The sequence below is a fragment of the Nyctibius grandis genome, chromosome 30, assembly GCF_013368605.1.
Source record: "Nyctibius grandis isolate bNycGra1 chromosome 30, bNycGra1.pri, whole genome shotgun sequence".
NCBI lineage: Eukaryota > Metazoa > Chordata > Aves > Nyctibiiformes > Nyctibiidae > Nyctibius > Nyctibius grandis.
Window position 1 is genome coordinate 3,390,384 of NC_090687.1, and position 21,663 is coordinate 3,412,046.

General features: G+C 38.7%; 1 protein-coding gene across 4 annotated transcripts in view; it reads left to right on the forward strand.

The window, feature by feature from the left end:
• Nucleotides 1–21,663, forward strand: part of KATNIP (katanin interacting protein) — a 60,264-nt gene that overhangs the window by 1,725 nt on the left and 36,876 nt on the right. For 2 of the 4 annotated variants that reach the window (XM_068420127.1, XM_068420126.1), the window contains exons 3-11: nt 1,516–1,685; nt 6,549–6,628; nt 9,885–10,019; nt 11,995–12,256; nt 13,680–13,829; nt 15,623–15,786; nt 17,879–17,991; nt 18,455–18,569; nt 18,992–19,198. In XM_068420127.1, coding sequence (XP_068276228.1) covers nt 1,516–1,685; nt 6,549–6,628; nt 9,885–10,019; nt 11,995–12,256; nt 13,680–13,829; nt 15,623–15,786; nt 17,879–17,991; nt 18,455–18,569; nt 18,992–19,198 — 1,396 coding nt within the window. Of the gene's footprint in view, nt 1–1,515; nt 1,686–6,548; nt 6,629–9,884; nt 10,020–11,994; nt 12,257–12,989; nt 13,060–13,679; nt 13,830–15,622; nt 15,787–17,878; nt 17,992–18,454; nt 18,570–18,991; nt 19,199–21,663 lie in introns of those variants that run through there. The other 2 variants (XM_068420128.1, XM_068420129.1) reach the window with 2 other exon arrangements.

Here is a 21,663-nt window from a genome sequence, read left to right on the forward strand (position 1 = left end):
GGAAACTTCAGTATCTTTCAGACAAGTTTAAAACATTTGTTTTTATCTTTGTTTGTATGAACCTCCTTGTTTGAGTCATTGTGCCCTAGATAGATGAATTTCATAGGTTAATTCAGAAGGGTCTGTGGAACTTTCTTGCTGGATTCCCCCCTTTACCACAAGCCATAAGATTTTTACTCAAATCCTGTAACAAACTGAGTGGTTTGGGGAAAAGACAGAAAAAACCTATAAAAGCCACAGTTGTGTTAGAAGAACAGCCCATTTTTGTGAATGTGGGTTTCTTTTGTGTATAGTCTCCTACAGCAGTTTTGGGAAAGGATAAAACCAAATCATTTAATGATTGAAACAACCTGCATCCTTGTTATCAGAGCTTTAATTCTGAATTTGGGTGGAAACAAATGCCACTTAATTACAACATGATAAGCAGGTGGCAACTGTACCTTGCAGAAGAGGCATGTAGTGCTAGGTTAACAGTTGGACTTGATGATCTGAAATGTCCTTTCCAACCAAAACAATTCTGTGATTCTATGCATGTACTGGATGTAGCTGGCAGTTTTGGATAGCGAGGGCTGCAGGGTATGTGGGAGCAGGTCAGGTACTGCCTTGGGCCAATCGCAGCTGGTTCCTACTGGATCAAAACCTAGCAGAAACAGCCCCTCAGGTACCAAAACATGAGCCAGTCAGAGCAGCCTGGGGTGGATTTATGAGAGTGGTGGCTGTGGGGTGCTCCTGCAGAGGCATGCCACCTACAGGAGCGCTGGGGACACGCTCTTGGAAGAAGGTGGCTCGTGTCAGAACAGATACACCCCGGGGGACTTTGGCCTCTGGATTGAACCACCCTGGAGTCGGAGGGAAACCAGGAAGCGGCGTGCAGGGGCAGGCGGAAATTGTCACCCACATGGCCCCGACCTCCTGGCCTGCATGTCACCTCACTGAAGGAATTAGGATGGACACATGGTGAAAGGAGGGAAGATGAGACTTGGAAGAGGGAGGGTAGGTGTGTCACTGAAACTGAGCCTGGGGAAGGTCATTTTTTAAATATTATTTTAACCGGACTTTAAGTTTCTGTTATCTCTAACTGCGTGATTGATTGGGGGTTTTCCACCTCAAGTTTCAAAACAGAAATAATCTTTTTCTTTCTCATTTTTTTTCTTGAAAAGAGCTCAACCATTTTTAAGCTTTTTTGAAATTAGAAGTAAAACTCTTAAATATTCTCAAGAAGAAGGGTTAAATATACTAAATACCAAATGGAAAAAGTAATGTGAAATGAGAAACAGAACAGAAAAAATCTCAGAAGGGAGAGGCTTGGTAAAACTTCACATGTCACAGCGTATGGGTGCTCGTACAAGCATTGCAGAACAGGAACACAACCTGGAAGATATATTCTGAAATTGTTGTTTGAGCTATGAACGTATGTTTTTAGCTTTGTGACATTGTGTGTTTTTGTATTTATTGCTAATCTGACCATCTGTATATGCACTGTGTAAGGATGAATTGTTATCCTTTCTACTTCAGGCAACTGAGACGTTTAAAAAGAAAGGATCCTATACAGATCAAACTGGAGCAGTTAGAACAAGGATTTACTCTGTATCTGAATGGAGCTAATTCAGAGCTGAGAAATTACCGCAGAAAAATCAACTCGCATGGTTCCCTTAAAAATGAGACAAAGACCACCAGGACAAATGGTGAGTTACATGAGAGTTTTACAGAGATTGCAGCCTAGAACTATTTTAAACATTTACTAATTAGAGCTGTAATTCAGTCGGTGAGGTTGCTGGTCAGGCCGTGATAAGGAGACAGAAGCATTTGAGCTTGGTGGGGTGGAATTCGATGAGACTCTTTCATTGGAGTACTTAAGCTGGTTGTATGTAAGGAATGGTCTCTGAAACACCCTATCAATTTCTTAGTTGATCCCTAATTAATTCCAAAGCTTAATTGCCTTGCTTCTCCATTTGTTAAACAGTTGTAACTAAAAGATTAAAATGTATATAAATTGTCAGTGTAAAATAATGGTGTACCTTTGTCTGATATGTAACACCATTAATAGGCTTTAAAATCTGATGGACTTCAGTGTTCTCTAGGTCTGGTGTCCGGTGGACAAATGACATTTGATGATATAGATTATAATGAAATTATATCCGGTAATAGCTGCATTAAGCTCATAAATTATGTTTAAGCTATAATAGTCATCTTAAAAAGACAGCTAATCTTTATTTAAATATTTGAAGCAAAGAAAATCTACCATTTTCTGCCAGTGATTAGCTGGCTTTATTTAAAAAAGTGTATTTTATTTCTAATTTAAGTCTGTCAGTCATAGAGAGCAATGTAGTGACAGGAATAATTTTGTATATATGACGGTATAAAGGGTGAGCTTACTGGCCTTCTAATCTATTTAGCATAATGAAAACAAAGCTGGTTTCCCTAAATTCCTGTGTAAAGCATTTTACCAGCCTTACTCTGTTATCCTCATGCTTGCTACAACCTGTCTCTTAGAGAGTATCTTTTTAATCTGTTGCTGTGTAGATAGTGTCTGCTTAAGCTTTATTTTCACTTAAAAATGAAGACAAAGAACTTAAAAAGTTACTTAATATGATAATGTATTATGATTGAAAGTTTATTAATCTCAACAATATGGAAAACTAACTTTTCTTTCAGTAACTGTTCTAACCATGACTCTAACCTTGATCTCTTGTTCTTTGTTTTCCTGCTACATTGGGTACATACCATTTCTTTTCAAGTTTAAGTGTGTTCAGGCTTTGCTGTCTGCTATATAATTTCTTGCAGGTTATACAGGATGGTGGTGGAGAACTGGCTGATCACCTAGTTTTCCTGTTCTATGTGAAAATAAAAACTTGTGTGTAATGATGCAAAAAGTTCATGTTCTTGGATATTGGAAAAAGAAGGAAATTGTGTGCTCTGTCATACTGGGATGATACACCTTTGGGTAGCTAAAGAGGGTGTGAAACGACGTATTTGACTTTTTGGTCCAAAAATTGTGCAGGGATGTTGTGGCAGCAGCTGTAATAGAACTCTGTAAAGAGAAATGTCCTCTTAAAGTTCTGCTGTGCAGCTGCTGCCTCTAAGCTTAACCAACGTTGGGGTTTTTTTTAATGGTTGTTTATTGCCATTTGATTCAGTTCAGGTAGAATGCTTCAGCTTGTCTGTCCTGGTTTTGCTGGGATAAAATCATAGAATCAATTTGCTGTTACATTTTGTTTCAGTTCGTGCCCAGCCGTGGCATGCAGGTTTCTGTGGTGATCAAGGCCGTTAGCAGTTTTGAGTTAGCCAGGTGCTTGAGCTGTGAGGAGCAAAAGCCAGGGCAGCTGCCCCAGGCTGGCCCACAGGTGTATTCCATACCATAAATGTCATGCTCACTATAAATTGGAAAGCTGCTGGGGAGGGCTGGGGCTCTTCGCTCTCTTCTCAGTGGTTGCCATTCCTGGAGGTTCTTACCATCACCATATGGTCTAAGTATAACTTTATATTTTTTTGTATTAGCATTAATATCGATATTGATTTTTTTATTTTATTAAATCTGTTTCAATTTCAATGAATGAGTCTCCATCCTTTCCATAATCACCTTTCCTGGCTGGGGAGGGGTCATTGGGTGATAGAGCAACTGGTTATTGTTTAGCCCTGGGTGTGGGCTAAATGGAGACATTGTCTTTGGGACCTTTAAAGACTTCAGTGGCAGTCTCTGTTCCTTTTCTCAACTCCATCAACTTAAGAGACAGTAGCATTATCCTTGCAGAAGAGAACTCTGTGTTTTGCTGTTTCTTACCTATCCAATGTTGTTATTTTAAACACGTGTAGCTGCAGTGAAAGATCTCAACTAAATCATCATCATCCTGTCATTTTTCTTCTTCCATTCGATTTTACCACTAGAGTCCAGAGTGGGTGTCACTGGGGATCTGTATAATCTTCTTGCCTGGGGGTAGGACCTTAGCGATTTTGTGGCCTGTTTAATTTCTAGGCATTTCTTCTCAATGATTGAATATGGTTTTACTTACAGAAATGATTTCTAGCTGAGATACAGCACTGAATTTTCTTTCCTATCGGTCTCCCAGGAAAATTATTGCATCATTTATTACTCCTTAAGCATCCGTCTATAGGATTAGTCTTCACTGAAAAATTAGGAATGTGTGATACTAATAATACAGAATGGGCATGAATCCCTCTTTGTGCTTCCTGAAAGCGTCATCATAAATCTGGTTGCCTGGACTGTTTTCTTTGTCTGTGTTCCCTAGGAGTAATGCATGATAAGTGATTGATAAACTTTTTACACTTAGGTTTGGTAAATGAATTAAAGTAAATGATGGTCTTATAAGGTAGCGAAGCTGGTCTCTAGGTATACTGTCATTTCTTTGGGTGTATAACCCAGACATAGTTTCACAACCACGTAAATACCTCCAGTGAATGTCGGTGTGGTCACAAAGATGTGGCTTAAGGGTAGCATGGGGTCTCCTTTGATTATAACTAGTATTTTGATGATGTACTACTCAGTTCTTGGCTACTAGAGTAGTCATGGTCAGCTCAAATCTCCAAGCGAATTACGTCAGTGGACCTATTTTGTGTGCTGAAACAGGTAGTGGTTGGTATTCGCATCCCATCCATCCTATGAGAAGGATGTGTTTGTTCTAAAGTAATGTTTGTAGCACAAGTGAGTAGCTCAGCTGCATCAAATTAAGCTTGGGATTTGAACTACTGTTTTTTCTGGTTTAGAGAGACCTGATCACATGAATCCATCACAAAATACTCAATTCTGAGAACCAAATACTCAGCAGTGGTAGCATGAGTCCTACCCTGTCCCCTTTTCCTGCTTACATTTATAGCACACGTTCTGGGCGGTTGCTTAGAAGTGACCTTGGATTGCTTAGGAAGTGAAAGATGCTTCCAATTCTGGCCAGGAGACCCCCACAGTAATCAGCACCAATGCTAATGACCGCAAAGTATTTCTGGAGTTACTTAGGAATAGCCTAATGGAGTAGCAAGAGCTCTAGCTGGAAGAGCTGTTTTGCCAAACAAGATATATAATCTCTTGTTTCTTCCTTGGAGCAGTCCATTCCTTTTCCCCTTTGTTCTTAGTCCTGTTTCAGGCCTAAGAGACAGATACTTTGTGCGGAAGCAATAGAACAACATCTTCTTGTTCTTGCTCTGTAATTTTATGATTACTCTAAATTGACATAAGCATTCACTGTTCCCCCAAGAACGGTCCTACCATGTGCCTGTTCTGTCCTACCTGCTTGTACCAGCATTTGTGCAATCTCATGGTGAAGCAGATTGTACAAGTGACTACAATTAAAAGTAATCTTTCTTTTTTGTTTTTCCTCAGTTAAAACTTGCCCATGTCAATTCTCTGAACAGTTCACTGCGCAGGTGCACGTAGTGTTGTCCAACCTAAAAAATAAAATGTGATATTGGGAGTTGTAATGAGCAACCTGATCTAATTTTGGAAGTAAGCCCTGCTTTGAATGGGAAGTTGGACTAGGTGACCTCCAGAGGTTCCTCCCAGACTAAATCTTTCTGTGATTCTATGACCTTTGTAGGACGACTGCTTCTTTTATTGGTAGTTCCAGTTTCTGCTGGCTTAGGGTGACCATTAAATTACGGCTTAAAGAAAAAAGGTTTTGCATCAGCTATTTTTCTTCACTGAGAAGAAATGGAAGCTGTAAATCTGTCTTGGACATAGGAAATGAGATGCTTTTATTTAGGGTGCTGTTGAGAGTGTTGGTGATGTCCTTGCTCCTTTGAGGGTGCTGATGTGACCTGCAAGATGTTTGTCTCTTTGAGTCAAAGCATCTTCTCAAAAATGGATTGTTCCATTGTAGGTTGGGACTATTTCCAGCACAGCAATCTTTAGTTCTGCTTCACCATACACAGAATTTTTGCAGAAGTTCTGGAACCAACTCTTCCTTGCCTTAGAAATGAAGGAAAATGATTGTTTGTCCTTCATTTATGACTTGTACATGAAGAATCCTTCCCTGTACAGTATGTTAAATACCCAATACACTCTGTTTCATCTGCCAATACCTTATGTTTCCTTAGTTTGAGAGTAAATATACACAACTCCTTTGTAAACCCAGCATATCCCCTGTTGTTCACTGGGACCCTGTCTGTCAGAGTTTGCCATCAGTAATATGGGTTCTGGGCTCAGCTGGCTTCTTAAAACAGCTTACTGTCTACCCAGCTAGGAGTTAGAATGATGTGGGCCCCTATTCTAGAACATATTTCTATACTTTCATATCAATGAATGTGGGGCTTCACTTGCTGTTAAGCTAATGTATCTTTAAACAGTTTATTCTCTTAAATACATGATGATGACTGTGCCTGAAGACATTCAAAACTCCTGCTACTAGTACACAACTAGCCAGTATCTGAAGTGGAATGCCTCTTCAGTTGTTAACACCATTCATGCGTCAGAGGCTTGCTCTTCTGTCCTCAGCTGGGTGGAAAAAAAAAAAAGGAGCATGAACTAAAGTGAATGTTGTCAAATATCGTATTTCTGTTTTCTGTCTTCTAATTCTTGTCTCTATGTTCTGAAAAAGCAGCCCAGCTAGAAGAGAGTGAGTTGGGAGAATGCAGCGCACAGACTGCACCAAGCAAAATACAACGCAGAGGTTGGCTTCAGGTAAGAAACAGTTTGAAAGAATGCGTCTTTGAACTAATTCTTAGATAGTAAATAATTTTAGGGGAGATTTGTTGCAACTAGTAGATAGTGGACAGTTGGGACTCTTGTTGAATCTGAGTCTTGGTTTGGTCTGGATACTGAGTGACAATGTGAAATGTCATCCTGAACATTTCTGTGTCTACTTTGAAGCCTAAAGAGGCAAATCTCATTGAAAGGGTCTGGTTTCAGTGACATCCATCACAGAAACTTTTGTAGCCTTGACATGATTGGCTTAATCTGTCCTCCAGCAGAACAGCTGTTGTTTGACATCTCTGATGGCAAGCCTAGAGAGCTTATCTAGTGCAAAGGATGGAGAATCTCATTTTGGAGAAACATCCCTGCCTGTCACTGCTGTTCTCTGCCATGCAATGGTATTAAGGGTCACAGAGGTATAATTTGCATAGCTTGAGTTGTAATCTGTGACATTCTTGTAGATCAGAAGAGAGTAAAATGCACATAGATAATAAATATACCCTGCCTATAAGAAATTTGGAGCTGTTAGCTACATAGTTATTGGTTCAGTGGAGAAACCTCAATGGTCTTTTTTTCTTTTGGCCTAAAGAAGGACCTGACTTAACCTGTCAAGGAGTATGACTTAATTAACATAAATGTGAATTCTGAAGAACTGAGACATGTCACCCAAATAATTACCCTACTTGATTAGCAATTGCCCTGGCTGGATGTGCAGTCCATGCTTGAGTGACTGGGGTTCAGGGGTCTGTGTCACTGTGGATCAAGTGTTCATGTCATGCAGATTTTCTTTTCTTTCAGCAAATATTTTACATTCAAGTTTTAAGGCAGTGTTGCTTTATTTACCACCCTTACTCCTTAGTTGAATTCATTTTCTCAGTAGATCACTGCTTACATCCTGGCCTGTCAGAACTTGTTTGCTAAGTGTGTGGCTAGTCATAACCTACATCATTCTCATCACAAGAGCCAAATGAAGAAGGAGGTATCTCCTCTGACTGGGTTGGAAAGTTAGCCAAATATAGGTAGCTGTACTACTTAAAACTAGCTACTACTTGAGACTAGCTTAGAATGATACCTTAAGTCTTTTATCCAGTTGGATGGGAGGATAGCAGAGTTATAGTATCTTAATGAACAACTGGAATTATTTAGCTAAGGAAATGTGCAACCACTGAGTAAGATTCAGGTTGTGCCAGACAGCAGTTTACTTTCCCAGTAATTTTCCCTGTGGTTGTTTTGGATAGCTAGAGGACCTAGCAGTTCCTGTTCAAAACTGTCAAACTTAGGCTGTGCTAAGGTATGCTATGAGGCGTGAAGAGAGACTTGTTGAAAGAATACATTCTGCCAAAAGCCAGATTGCTTTAGGATTATCTCTCTGGGACATCTCTGCTCCTGGCACTTAGAAAATGGAGGAGTGTATGAACACCAGATAACTGAGTGTGATATCATTGCACAGACTTCTGGGTCACGTTACTTCTAATGAAACAGTCCTCTTCCCATTGTTCGCTCATGAGACTTCCCACTAGGGAATATGTCTGTACAAGAGTTCAAAGGTGGGGAAAAAAATGTTACTTACGGATAACTTTGTTCCTTGAGAGAGGCATATGCACTTCCTGCTCTCTCTTTTGTCATCTTTTGGAGTACTGAAATTCTGTGGTATGGAAAGATGAGTTTCTCAAATCTTCTACCCCTCTTTAGCCGTGCTTGAGTAACTGACAGTGTGCATACTTTGATTGCATCCTAATTATGAAGTAAAACAAATTAATTTGAACCACTTTCACAGCCATGTCTGGCATTTACAAAGGCAAAGAAATCTTTATGCTTGAATGCTTCTGGCATAACATTTCCCCCTTGTTATATTATACACAAGAGTAATACATCTTCAAAAAATTGCAATTACTTCAAGTGGCCAATTTCATACACAGACAAAAATCACAGAATTATTGTGGTTGAAAGAGAACTCTTGAGATCATCTAGTCCAATCCCTGTGCTCAAGCAGGGTCAGCTAGAGCAGATTACCCAGGATGGTGTCCAGTCAGATTTTGAATATCTCTACAGATGGAGACTCCACAACCTCTAAAGGAAACCTGTTCCAGTGTTTGATCACCCTCACAGTAATTTTTTTTCTTCTGTTCAGATGGAATTTTGTGGTGTGGTGTTTTTTTTGTTTTTTTTTTTTCTTAATTTGGGTTCATTGCCTGTTGTCCTGTCAGTGAGCAGATACCTGTTGGGTATTTATATACATTGATGAGATCCTCCTGAGCCTTCTCTTCTCCAGGCTGAAGAGTCCCAGCGCTCTCAGCATCTCCAGCAGAGCATCTTTGCTTGTTGGCTCCTCAGCCACATGTGCACTCTAGAAATCACCTAGATTTCTTGAGCCCTGCTGTGTCATCTTTCCAGCAGATATCAGGTTTGTTAAAGTACCCCATAATGACCAGGGTCTTTGAACTTGTGTATTCTTCCAGGTTTTTGAGAAAAGCCTCACCTACTTCTTCCTGATGAGCAGGTCTATAGCAGATACCCACTACAACAGTGCTCATGCTGGTCTGCCTGCTAGGCTTCACGCAGGAGCTCTCCACTGGCTCTTGACCTGTTCCTTGGCAGAGCTCCATGCATTTCAACTCTCTCTCACATAAAGGATGATAACTCCTCCTCACCTTATCAACCTGTCTTTCTTAAGGAGCCTGTATCCATCCATTGAAGCATTCCAGCCTTGTGAGCTATCCCACCATATGTCTGTGATCCCAATGAGGTTATAGCCCTGTAACAGGATACACACTTCCAACTCCTGTTTGTTCTCCATGTGTTTGTTCTCCATTAGTGTAGACGCATTTCAGAGAGGCACGTAAGCATCCTGATTCCCCAGAAGAGGCTTGAGAGCTTTTGCCATAAGGTTGTTCCACCAGCACTTCTTTACATGCCTGCTCTTTGATTGCTATGTCCCTACTCCTGTTGTTTTTTTGCTTACCTGGTGAGGTGAGTGGGTGAACCCCAACGGGCACTCGCTTTAGGGCCGAACATGTGATGTGTGCTGGGCCTGACCCACTCTGGGGATGGTGTTTGACTGGGGCAGTTAAACCATAATGCAGGGGCCCAAAGGTGAGCTCAGAGAGCACAGAAACCTTCCATGGAACAGAGGGGAAAAAGGTTTCTTGATGTAGATATTGTTATGTAAAACGTGATGATTATTCTTTTTGTACTGCTGATAGCACAAAATATGTCGAATTTCTTTGAATGCTTCTTTTAACAGAAAACTGTGGAGATTAAAACAGAAGAGGGGGATAAACTCTGCATTAAACCTCCTCTTCAGTACTCTGAGGATTTTGAACCTTATGAAAGCTTGAGCGTGGAAGCAAATGGTGATGATCCTCTCCGTTTCTCCCAGGTACAATTGGCAGTTGCGTTCTATTGTTCATGGTAGTGTCAACTGAAATGTGAACAGGCCTGGGTATCAGTCTTGACTAGAGCATGCAAACCCAGTATGGAGCGCTTCTTTCACTAGATGATTTTACATTGATGAGATGTGACATAAAGAAGGAGAAAATGAAAAGAAAAAGTAAAACTACTTTGAAAATCTAATTTCAGTCAGCAACTCTATAACGTGTCAAGTCCTAATTTATAGAGGTAGAATATTGTCTCTGTTGGATAGAACCAAGGTATTTCACGCAAGAAAACTCCTTCAGTTCACTTAATGGATGTCCACATGAGCATCACTCTTGGCTGTCAGGTTAGAGAAAGCTTAAAGAACAACTTTTTCTGGTTTTAGGGTAGTTTTTTAATAATTGTGCTAAAATTGTTGCATATCATGGTTTTACTCAACAGAAGTAAAGTTTTAAAAATATTATAATCGATACGGTTGATTTCCATCAAGGGTTGTTATTGTATTGACTCCATTGTTTGACAGTTTAGCCTTCCATTTGGTTACTAATTGCAGTTTGTTCTAGCACACTTCACAAATGTCCTGTCCTTAAAAAAATGAATAAATAAACAAAAATTTATGAATGTGGAGTAGCATCTGTATAAGAAACTGTCTACATAAGACAAACTTCCCAAGGATATTTTCCTAGCTCACCTCTTTCTTACATTGCTTTTGAGCTTATGATTCTTTTTGCTCTACAAACCAGTAACTTGTTTACAATAATCCTTTATGTGTAAGTAGTAAGCTAATAGTTTTAAACCAAAACCCCACTTTTCTTTGTATCCCAGATGGAAATAGTTTTGGTTTTCCTGAAGTTATAATGTGTCTTCTTGAATGTCTTGTTACAATGTAGATGTAATGAGGTTTCAAACTAAAAGAGAGTCTGTACAATTGTGAGTCAAATAGCTAGAAATATTAGTCTTGACTGTCATAAAGACATGCTCAATATCAAGCCTCAGGTTGCTTATAGATGCTCTTTTGAACCTAAGTTTGCCTGCTTTTTGTAATATGTTTCTGTCAACATGGATTTCCTAACAAGTGTAATTGTAGCAGAAGAGCAGCTTGAAGCTGTCATGGCAAACTGCACATACACTGTCACAGTTCATTTGTACCTAAGATAGCTTCAAGTTTTCAATTTACTCATAGAGTCTTCTGACCTACACTTATCTCAAAACTCTAACACCAACAAAGTAGGAAAAAAAATGCATTGAAGATGTGCAAGGTCTTTTCCTTTTGTATTCATAAAAACATATGGCTTTCCAACATCATCTATGCTGTTTGTGGCATATGCTGAGAGAGGCAGGGCAGTTTTTTCAACAGTAAATTTCAAAATAAATTAATTTTTGCATAAAATGCTGTTACAAAGTGTCCAATTAAAAAAACTTCTGTGCACATTGGAAGCTTAGTCCATGAGACCACAACTCTTTTCTACTGGTTTTTGAAGTATAGATGTGTACAAGACAGGACTATTATCATCTATCCAATTACTTATAAAGAAGTTGCTATTACATTGGCTTTGCAATCTCGCAAAGGTGTTTGGAAAATCTGGATTGCAACTAGTCTTCAAATGGGAAGCCAAAAGATATTGTAATCTAACTGTGTGAAACTGGAAAAATATATGCCCTTGCCCTTTCCATTACTTACCTCCTCTTTGTAACTTAGTTCTAAAAATTGGTTTAGCACATAAAAATTCTTTGGCCTACAGAATTTTCCTGCAAGGATTCTGATGAGAAGGAACAAAGGAGCTGTAGGGTGATTTTTCTTTACAAGTCCTCATCGGAGGAGGGAAGACATGACGTAGGAATATGAATATTTTTAGCTGCATCATGGCTCTGAGTTCATGAGATTTCTCTTCCTCCTAGGGGAGGAGGAGGCAGCCACATTGGTTTATTTTAAAATACATGTTTGAACTTTTCTGACAAATCTGTTTGAATTGTACCAGAAATTAAGCAGCAGCTTGCAGCTCAGTATAGAAGAGAAAAGGATGGAAGAAGACTCTCTTAGTGATGATTGTGACTCTGTTGAAGAGGATGTGTTTTCAGAACCATCTCCTATGGAGGAAACAATTACAAACTTTGGAGGACTTCGATTGCATAGCAGTAGATCACTGCAGAAAGAAGCTTCTGAACATCAGGATGTTGGAAGATGCTCTCGCCCTGATTCTGGTGCCATTACTGTGTTGGAGTTCAACCAGGATCAAAGTAGTAAGTCTGTGTATTATGCACTACTACAGTCCTGTAACAATTCTTTGAGAGCATTAGTTTTAAGGGAATTGCTGCTGGTTAATCATTAATGGTTGCTCCATACTCTCATGAATTTTCATGCTCTTTAGCAACCCTGTTGTTTTAATCACCTGATTTGGGAGACTTGCATCCTCTTACTACTATGTTAAGAAATTTTTTGCAAAGACAAAGATATAGCCCTGGTTAACGTGCTTGCCTCGCCAGGCCTAGACACTTGAACTAAGATTGTCTCAGACTGTGAGATTGATATCTCAATACATTATTATTTTTTTTAATATGTTTTTGAACTGGTTTTGCATTAATCTGGGCAGCCAAATCCTCCCCAGTCTCAACTTCCTCTATTTCACAGCCTGGGTGCTGGATACCTGTCATCATAGCATGTGCAATTCATGCCTGATGAAAGATGTATTAATTCAAGAAAACAAATCTATCTGGCTATGAGCCACTTCTTTTTGTCAGGTTGTTGTCTTCAGAGACCTCAATGTCCAAACCCAAAACCAGTCACTTAGGTCTCAAAGATGTTTAGCTTGTTAAAGGTAGAGAGTTCAGGCAGAAACCAGACCTTGACCTACATTCAGAATTTCTCAGAATTTCCTCCCCACTCAGTTCAGGTAGATTCATTGGGTTTGGTTTTTTGGGGTTTTTTTGGGTTTTTTTTGTATTGTTTTTCTTTTTTTTTTTCCCTTATCCATAGTTAATTCCTTAACTTAGGAGGAACAATCTTTGAACAAGTTGAGTGGAGTGTTCCTCTCATTATCATAGAGGTGAGTGGAGCGAGAATGGGGAGAGGTGGCAGAAGAAGAGATAGGAACAAGGGTTGGAGCAGCAGTGAGAACAAGTGCTTTGGGAGAGTAAATTACGTTGTGGGTTTTTTTTTTTTTTCCAGAGAGAAGTTTCAAAGCTGTGATGCAAACAGTGGAGGCATTAATAATTCTCATATTAAAAAGTGAAGAAATACTCTTATGAACTACACTAGGCCACCCTCTCCCCCTTTGAAACTTCTAAATAAGACAACATTTTAGTCTGTATTTTAAGAATTTATTTTGTTATAACTATGTTAATAAGTGACTCAGGACTTCTTGTTTATTTTTGCTTTTCTTGACAGTAATGCAGGTAAATATCTGGTACAGATGAGATATATTGGTATCTTATAATGATATATTTTATTTTGTTTCACTAAGTCAGTGCAAGCCGTGCATATGTACTTCTACATCAATAGAACAGTGTCAATGAAAGGGAGGGAGGGTGGAGGTTATCACTTTAACTATGCCAGCATAATTAAAGTGGCAAAATTTTAGCAGTTAAGATTCAGTAAGTTTTCCCTGTCTGGCTGCTCCTAAATATTTCTGAAGTTGATTATTTCTGTTCCCTTATTATCTTGCAGAAATGAAGCCACTACGAGTTCTCTCAGCAAAAAGAAAAGATAATGCTGAAACGTACATTCCTGTCAGACCAATCGTGGTAAAAAATGAAACCACTCGGCCACTCTCTGCGGAGTTCTTGCAGCAGGAAAGACATGAAAGAATTTGTTCTAGTAAGAAATAAGAATATATAATGTCAATAAGGAAAGTTTTCATGCTTTTTTCCCCTCTGGCTCAGACGTAATTTCAGCACACATCTGTCATTATGTGATTTTTTTCTTAGCTGTTGTCTTTTTTTGTTGTTGTTGTTTTTTTTTAATTGCTTTTACCATCTTGAGAGTTTTGTTTTAAGTAAAATTGTGAGAAAGTCCAGAGCCTGTACACGTTAGTCGTCTGCTACATCTTTGCTACCTTGCTTCTCTTTTTGTTTCCACAGCATAAGACTTTCCCCTCTCCCTTTCAGTCCGTGTGCTTGCTCTGTGTTTCCCACTTTCCTTGTGGAGATCTGTTCCGTATGGTATTAACAGAAGTGTGTCTTCTCAAAATCAGCAATTGATGCTTTGGTGGAAGATTCTAACATAATGCATTTATACCAACAAAGGCATAGTTTTCCCCAGCACAGCAAAACTGGCTCTGTTGCTGCTTGGGACTGTACTTGAGTTACAACTTGGACACTGCAGATCAGGCTCCAGTGCTGGATAGATGTGCCAGTATCTAGTACGATAGTGGAAAATGTTTTTCCTGGACTGGAGAACACCACTTTGAATGCACTGCTGCTTATTCTAGGAATCTGCTTGATAAGGTGTGATTTTTACCTGGGCTAAAAAAAAAAAAACCCAAACCCCAAATCTAGGGGCTGAAATCATGGCTGCAGTTGTTATTTCAGCACAGTCCTTAACTGAACAAGTCTGATGAATTTGAGGTTTGAAAGGTCTGAGATTAAGTTTTCAGACTTACTATACTCTGTGGTTAAGACACTTTTCAAGAAAGCAATAAAGCGAATGGTTTTGAAAAGTCAAAAATATTAGTTTCTTAATTGACAGAAAACCAAATTGAACAAAAACTAATTCTTTTTGGCTTCAGAATAAATACTCTTTGTAGCCTCTGAGACGCTCACCCACCATCTGTCTGAGCAGATGCTTGCTTTGACTGTTTTCCAGAGATGTGTGTAGCATTTTCTGAGGTTATGATAGTTCTTGTTAGAGCTGTTTCTGTCCAACTGTCACTTTAAATCCTTAAATTGATTTCATTTCACAGGGATGGTATAGTATAGAAAAAGTAAAAAGGACTTTATTCTGCCCCTGTACTTGCAGAGATGACTAATGCTTGTTGAAAGTTTTTGAGTGAAGATGGCATAGGGCTTAGAGTGTGAATGCACACAAATCCCAGTTCAAACTTTGTGTCTTTCAAGGCAGACTTCACGTTACTACCATCCGCTGCCATTTTACTCTCCTGCTTGGTAAACCTCGCTGCAGTGTAATGCGTGTGCTTGGATATCAGCCTGTTCTTCAATATTTTCACTTGATCTTAATGTTTGTACAACTTTGGTCTCCTTTCTTCCCTTGACTTTTGAAGTCCTTCTCTTTTGAATATAACCAGTGTGCTTCTCTTTTAGTCCAATCTCAGATTCTCTATTGTTAATTTTATTTCCTTTCTTTTATTTCCTTTATTTCTATTAAATAGTTGAACAAAGCAAGTACAAAAAAATCTTAAAGCATAAAAACTAGGTTTCTCATTTGTCAGTTTTCCTCATCTCTTGATACTGTTTCAGCTGTTTAAAGTAGATGTGACGTGGAATCTTAATATAAAACCAAACTGAGCAGTTCAGCCTCACTTGGGATGGTTACAGGCTGCTAGCAAAACACTCTGTCAGTGACTGAATTGGATGTTTCAGATGTACGCTGTTGTAATGTTCCATACTTTTATGTCTGGACAAATGAATATTCCTTCCTTGTTTTGGTGGCAGGACCATTAAGTCGACCAGAAAGACCACTTTCAGCAACTCGAAAGAATGAGAGTGAGAAGGATCCTGATCTCTCAGTTTCAGCTGTGGTTAAAGCAATGCAAATTGAAAATGAAGACTTGCAGAGACATCTGCAAAGGCAGGCACTTCCCACAAGCCCTCAAAAGGTACGGCAAAATACAGAAAAGGGCTGTTTGATCAAGTAGCAAAACCCCCATGAATTACCATCTTCTATACATTAAGATTGTGGGTGAATGAATGGTGATGCCTCTTAAGTGTAATTTAATTAGTATTCTTCTTCCATAGGGTGGTTTTCTTTAATCTGTTTCCTCAGGTTAGCATCCCCCAGCACTCCTGATTTCAGGGATCACTGAGCAACTGGGATATATCATATAAACATGATATGTTTATACAGTCAAATGCACAACTGCAGGCCCATTTGAGCCGTTTTCATGCTGGAAGCTTCTTAAACAAGATAGTGTGTGATTTCCGTACCAATAAATTCTACTGTCCTCCTGAAGGCATCAGTGTGGGTGCTGGTCCTTGTTAAGACATGCTCTGCTTTCGGAGCAGAGCTGTCGTGTACACTGCTGGCTCTTAGTGAGGAGGAGCTAGTGTGGGTTTTTTGCACTAATGTGTGTACACCTCTTATCTCTAACAACCATGTTTAAAAGCAATTAAAAATTCATAAACAAGGAAATTGACAAAAATCCCTTCCCTTCTGATTCAGGTCAGACCATTATTCCTCATTGAGTTAAAGAATAAGGAGGTTTGTGTTGACAATCCTTGCTAAACTTTGAGCATAAGCAATAATTCTGTTCTCCTAACAGGAAGAAAGTGCATAAACTGAACTTTATAAAACTATGTATCTATATGAAACACTATGGACAGTGTTCATGGATTCAAAGTCTGCTTCCAGTTTGGTGTTTAGGAAATTCATTTTTATAGGAAGGAAAAGGGAGACACCTAGACATTCTTGGAGTTACTCATGTGAATTCTGAGAGTTTCCAAGACTGCTGACTACTCAAACCTAAGCTGATGCTCCCTAAAGTTGTGAGTTGATGCTGTGATAAATATGTATCCACGGTCATCGCTGAGCCAGCGTTAGGTTTCTGGGGAGTTTTGGTTAGGAGCAAAGGTTAAAATGTTCTTTTATTATAGGTAAGTACTTTACATATGATTTCACCATCTAAGTCAACTTTTCAATCTTACTCCTCTTGTTTTTGAGGTATTTATAGCTTTGTGATTGCAAGAACAAATTCCATTGAATATTGTAACCTAATGTATCTGCCTGCTAGCATTAGGACTAATTCTAACATTGTTGTGCTTAAATGAAAAATAATGAAATAATACTTTAAATAGATGTAATTTTACCTTGACACTTGAAATGGAGTTTCAAAAACCCATTGTGAGTTCTCAGTCTTAAAGCTGACCTAAATGATCTTCCAGAAGTAATTTAATTTTGCTTACACAATTAAGGGATTGTGGAACTTGGCCTTTGATATTTAAATGTCTAACAATGCAGAATTTTTAATACTAAAAAAGTAATTAACTTCTAGGCATTTTAAATTTCTCTTACTCTTCAAAAATTATAGAAATGGAAGTGACCTAAGAACAGAAGGACTGCCATCCCTCATTTGATTAGTTGTTCACTGTGCTGAATATTCTGTTTCTGACAGAAGCTTTCAGCAAATTTTTAGCAAAAATAACAAAGGGAGCAGGTTATACTTACAAAGTGGAGTACAGGCAGAGAAAGAGCCCATAGCATTGTAAAAACTGCAGGACTTTTCCTCTTTTTTCTCTTAGTCACTAGTGATAGTTCTATATTTAAAAAAATAAATCCAGGTTTTATAACTGAGCTTTTTTGGGTTTAAAAGTCTTTATGATCCTTTTTTGGAGAAGGAGAAAGTCTAGGCAGACCTGTGCCAAAGCCTTGGACAACTCTGAGTCCTACCAAATGTATATAATAAGATTTCAGACATACACCTATATATATATATTTTTAATAGTCATCAGAGAATGCTTTTACATTACTTTTCTTCCACATAGAGGATCAAGCTCCAAGTTCAGCTCTTTCATTGCAAATTGAGACTAATTCTGTTAAATGTGCTTTAACTCAGTATAGAGTTACAGATTAGCTAAGGTTAGCTGAGGCCAAAGCTGGGCCCAAACTCATATTTATTCCAGAGATGCAGAGTGGTACTTATTGGTATGTAGAGAACAATGTGAATGAAACATGTTCATCTTTTTCTTACATAGAAGGAATCTTCTGTTTCATCTGTTGTTTCTGCAATGGCTGAACCTTCAGAAAAAAGCCAGGCAAGGACTGCAGTCACAAAAGCTGCTGGGACAATTTGTCCTTTTGGAAGCAGGTATATATATTTCCTTTAAGGCTAGCTTCCTTTTTTGAAGGAATATTTTTCAGTGTGCTACTAGGTGTAGTGTAGTACCACTACATCTACCTGATCATCTTTAGATACCGGAGACATCATGCAAGTTGTAGTGAATCGGGGAGAAGGTTCATGCCTTAGGCCAGTCTTTGTGAATCGGAGAACTGCCAACAATTCCCTCTGTTTGTCTTTATATTACCTATGTATTACTTTCTCGGACTGTCTCAGAACCAGCAGGGAGCTGGAGCCCAGGCTTTTAACCAAACTCTGTGTATCGAAGGTGGGATGCTGCAACAGTTGTCATTCAGTGTGGGGGTACATGGGATTCTTCTGTGGGGTATGTGGGTTCATCCTATCATCTCTTCACCTTCACACCAGCAAAACTGTTTCCTAAAAGTACAAGAATTATGAGGAAGTAACACATAAATGGGTATGTATGTTTCAGTCAACAGAAGAAACTTCTGAAAGTCCTTCAGGAGCCTGAGAGCCATTCTGCCCGTGATAACGACACATTCCTATCTGATGACAACTCTGAAGGGGATTCCATGTTGAGAGAGAAGGTTTGTGTGTATATGTACTGTAACTGATGCTTCCCAGTGTTACTGAAATAGAAGTACATTGAATGATCTGTATGCCGCTGATTCTGCCCTGTGTCAACTGAGAAACCTTTGGCAGGGTAAGAGAAGGGAATTTATCACTGTTCCTTTATTCATCAGAACGACAAAGGAATCGGACAAAGAACAGGGGGCTGTTTTCTCCTTAGGCTTTGGAGTGGACTGGAATCTAAGAGAATGATAAATTCTCTTCTCTTACCCTGCCATAGATTTATCAGTTGATGTGGGGCAGAATCGGTCCAGATAGCCCTGAGTTTGCAAGCTTTTTGCATCTAACTCATCAGTATTGTAGTCTTAACGGTGTTTTTGTTGTTCCACATTTTATTGTTTTGTCGCTTATGTTTATACCATATTTCATTTTGGTCCAGATGACAACCAGTACGGAAGTATGTGATGCCATTTATGTGACTATGGAACTTCTTTCTAACTGGGGAAATCCAGTAAACGTGGGCCTGAGCAAGGTGGAATTCTTTGATTTATGCAACGAAAAGATATTTGTGTCTCCTCATGATGTGGACATTCGAAATGCTGACAACCCAGGGGATTTGTGCTGCTTGGTCAATAAGAACTTAAATGTAAGACAGCTTAGTCCTGGATGTGAAAATTTCTCATTATAATATTTCTTTAATATTCCATCACTAGGTTTTTGCTTAGAAACATGATTGCGTTTTGAACCTGACTTGTATAACAACTATCTGATAATTCAAAAAATACAAGTAGTATTATTAGCAAATCCAACTTTCCTGTCCAAGATGTTGGTGTTTGGTTATAATTTTGTTTTAGGACCGAATTTGATTAATTTGTCTGACAATTAACTGAGCCAACTGGAAGGAGGCAGCTTTAACTCTGTTGTCTTTCATATTAACTCTGTGGTATTATCTTGGATGAAAGAACACATTCAGTTTTTAAAGTACTATAATATAATCAGTATCTATAGAACAAGATCACAAAACTTTAAGGACAGGGAATTTCACGTTTTTACAGTATGTCTGCTGATAAACTTAAGTACTTCTTGTGATCTGAAGGTATAAGAGCTTCACTGCTAACTTCTTCCAGATGTTTAATATGAATTTAAGTAAACTTAGGAAGGAAACATGATTATTTTTTCCTGTCCCCTTGTTATGGAAGAATAAGAATGCATAGGTAGGTAGTTTTGAACAAGATAATCAGAAAAATGTGTGGCATAGTAAAAGTATTTCGTGGCTCTGCTGTGAGATAGTAAGATGAGGAGGCACGAGGTGCTTACATACTAAAGACAATGGATAAAAAACAGTAACTAGGATGAAATCCTGATGCTACTGAAGAGATGAGCAAATGTCCATAGCCCTTCATACAGCCGCGATTTCATTTGTGCTGCACATTCACTGGGTGTCCTTTGTCTCCATGGGCCTTCAGAGCTAGGATTCTAGTAAAAATAGTATGATTTAAGTGGATGAGAATACTAAACGAGTTAGTCTATTAAAAAAATATAAATTCTAACTCGTATCATGCTAGTGGTACTTTTCTGCTTGCAGGGTGAATGAGAGTAGAAAGAGGGCAAATATGCAGTATTTTGAAATTTAGTTGAAACTCAATATGGAGTATTATTTCCAGACAAATATTTTTACTTGAAACATCTTTCTTAGTGTCTCCTGAAAATTGTCCTTTGGGTGTCATAAATACCCATTCTCCTTTATAGGCCATGCTCTCTAGCAGGTGACACTCTGTAGTAGTAGTAGTGACTCTCAGACTTTCTAGATAATTATAAATTATGTAGTAATATATTCGTTAATCCATTATAAACCTGTTATTCTCAGCATTTCTCATATATTTATATATCCCATTATTCTTAAGTAATGAGGTTTTATATTTCATTGATTAATATTTATTTGTGACACTGTAATCTCTTCTCTTGAAGCTGGAAAGGTATTGCACCAGAGAAGATGGAATCTGGACAGGGAATATGGCCTTAGATCCAGTTGATCCTGGAATGGGTTCACACTGGTTTGAGGGCTATCCTTCATTTCTTTGATGTTAAGAGGCTTCTTTCTTTTTTGACATAGAAAGGATTAAACCTGTCTGGCACTCTTATGGCTGTTTATGCCCCAAACTGACATTCAAAGCAACAACAGTCTCCCAAAGCTTTTTGAGAGGCCTCTGGGGCAGAGACATCGTGAACCATCAGAGCTCGGAATAGCAAGATGGCCACTCTGAGAGTGGATCTATTAGTGATATCTTTGAACAGACTGGCAGGGCTCTGTCCTTACCATCATTAGGCACACATCTGAAGTACTCCATAGGAAAGCTTTGTAGTTACTGCCTTCAGGAAAAAAATGACAGACTCACTTCAAAGTGAAAGGATATGGAAAAATACTGACTTTGTGTACCTACTGTGTGACTGTATGTACTGCGTATCCTTGAAAATAGAAAGGGAGCTAATTTATCTCCTAATCTCGCATCACTGAAATGTTGTCTGCATGTATATTTACTTTGTGCCCTTGTTTATCTCTGTTTTGGGGGAACATTTGACATCAAGTATATTAATGTTCAACATTTGGATTTTGAAACTCTTTACTCCTTGCTTCTTTCTGAGCTGCCACACATCCTTTTCCTCCATTTCTGAACAAGTAGAGGTAGCAGTTCTGAACAATGTCCAGAATTAGGCATTCTTTGGTACTTTAAAATGTCTTGATTTTCAGTTGTTTGTGAAATTCATGTTGGGAGTTTCTGTGATATCTTAGAAAATTTCAAGTGTAGAGTCCTATATATAGCTCTAAGGAATAGATCTGTAAGTGAAATTAGTTGTCTGCAAAGCCTGATTAAAATAGAGGCAGTGAAATAAAATTCTGTAAGATTCCTCTCTTTAGGGGGCAAAACAGAAGTGTAAGCACTTTAAGAAATCACAAAACGATTATGCAGTGTCCATTGTGCTCAGTGATCCCCTCTAGTGTGTGCAAAGCTGATTAATTTGATTAAAATAAACTGGACCTGCTTTGACCCTGCAGTTACAAAGCACGGCAGACTGCCTGTCATCTGTGTGTGCAGATGTCTTACTGGGACA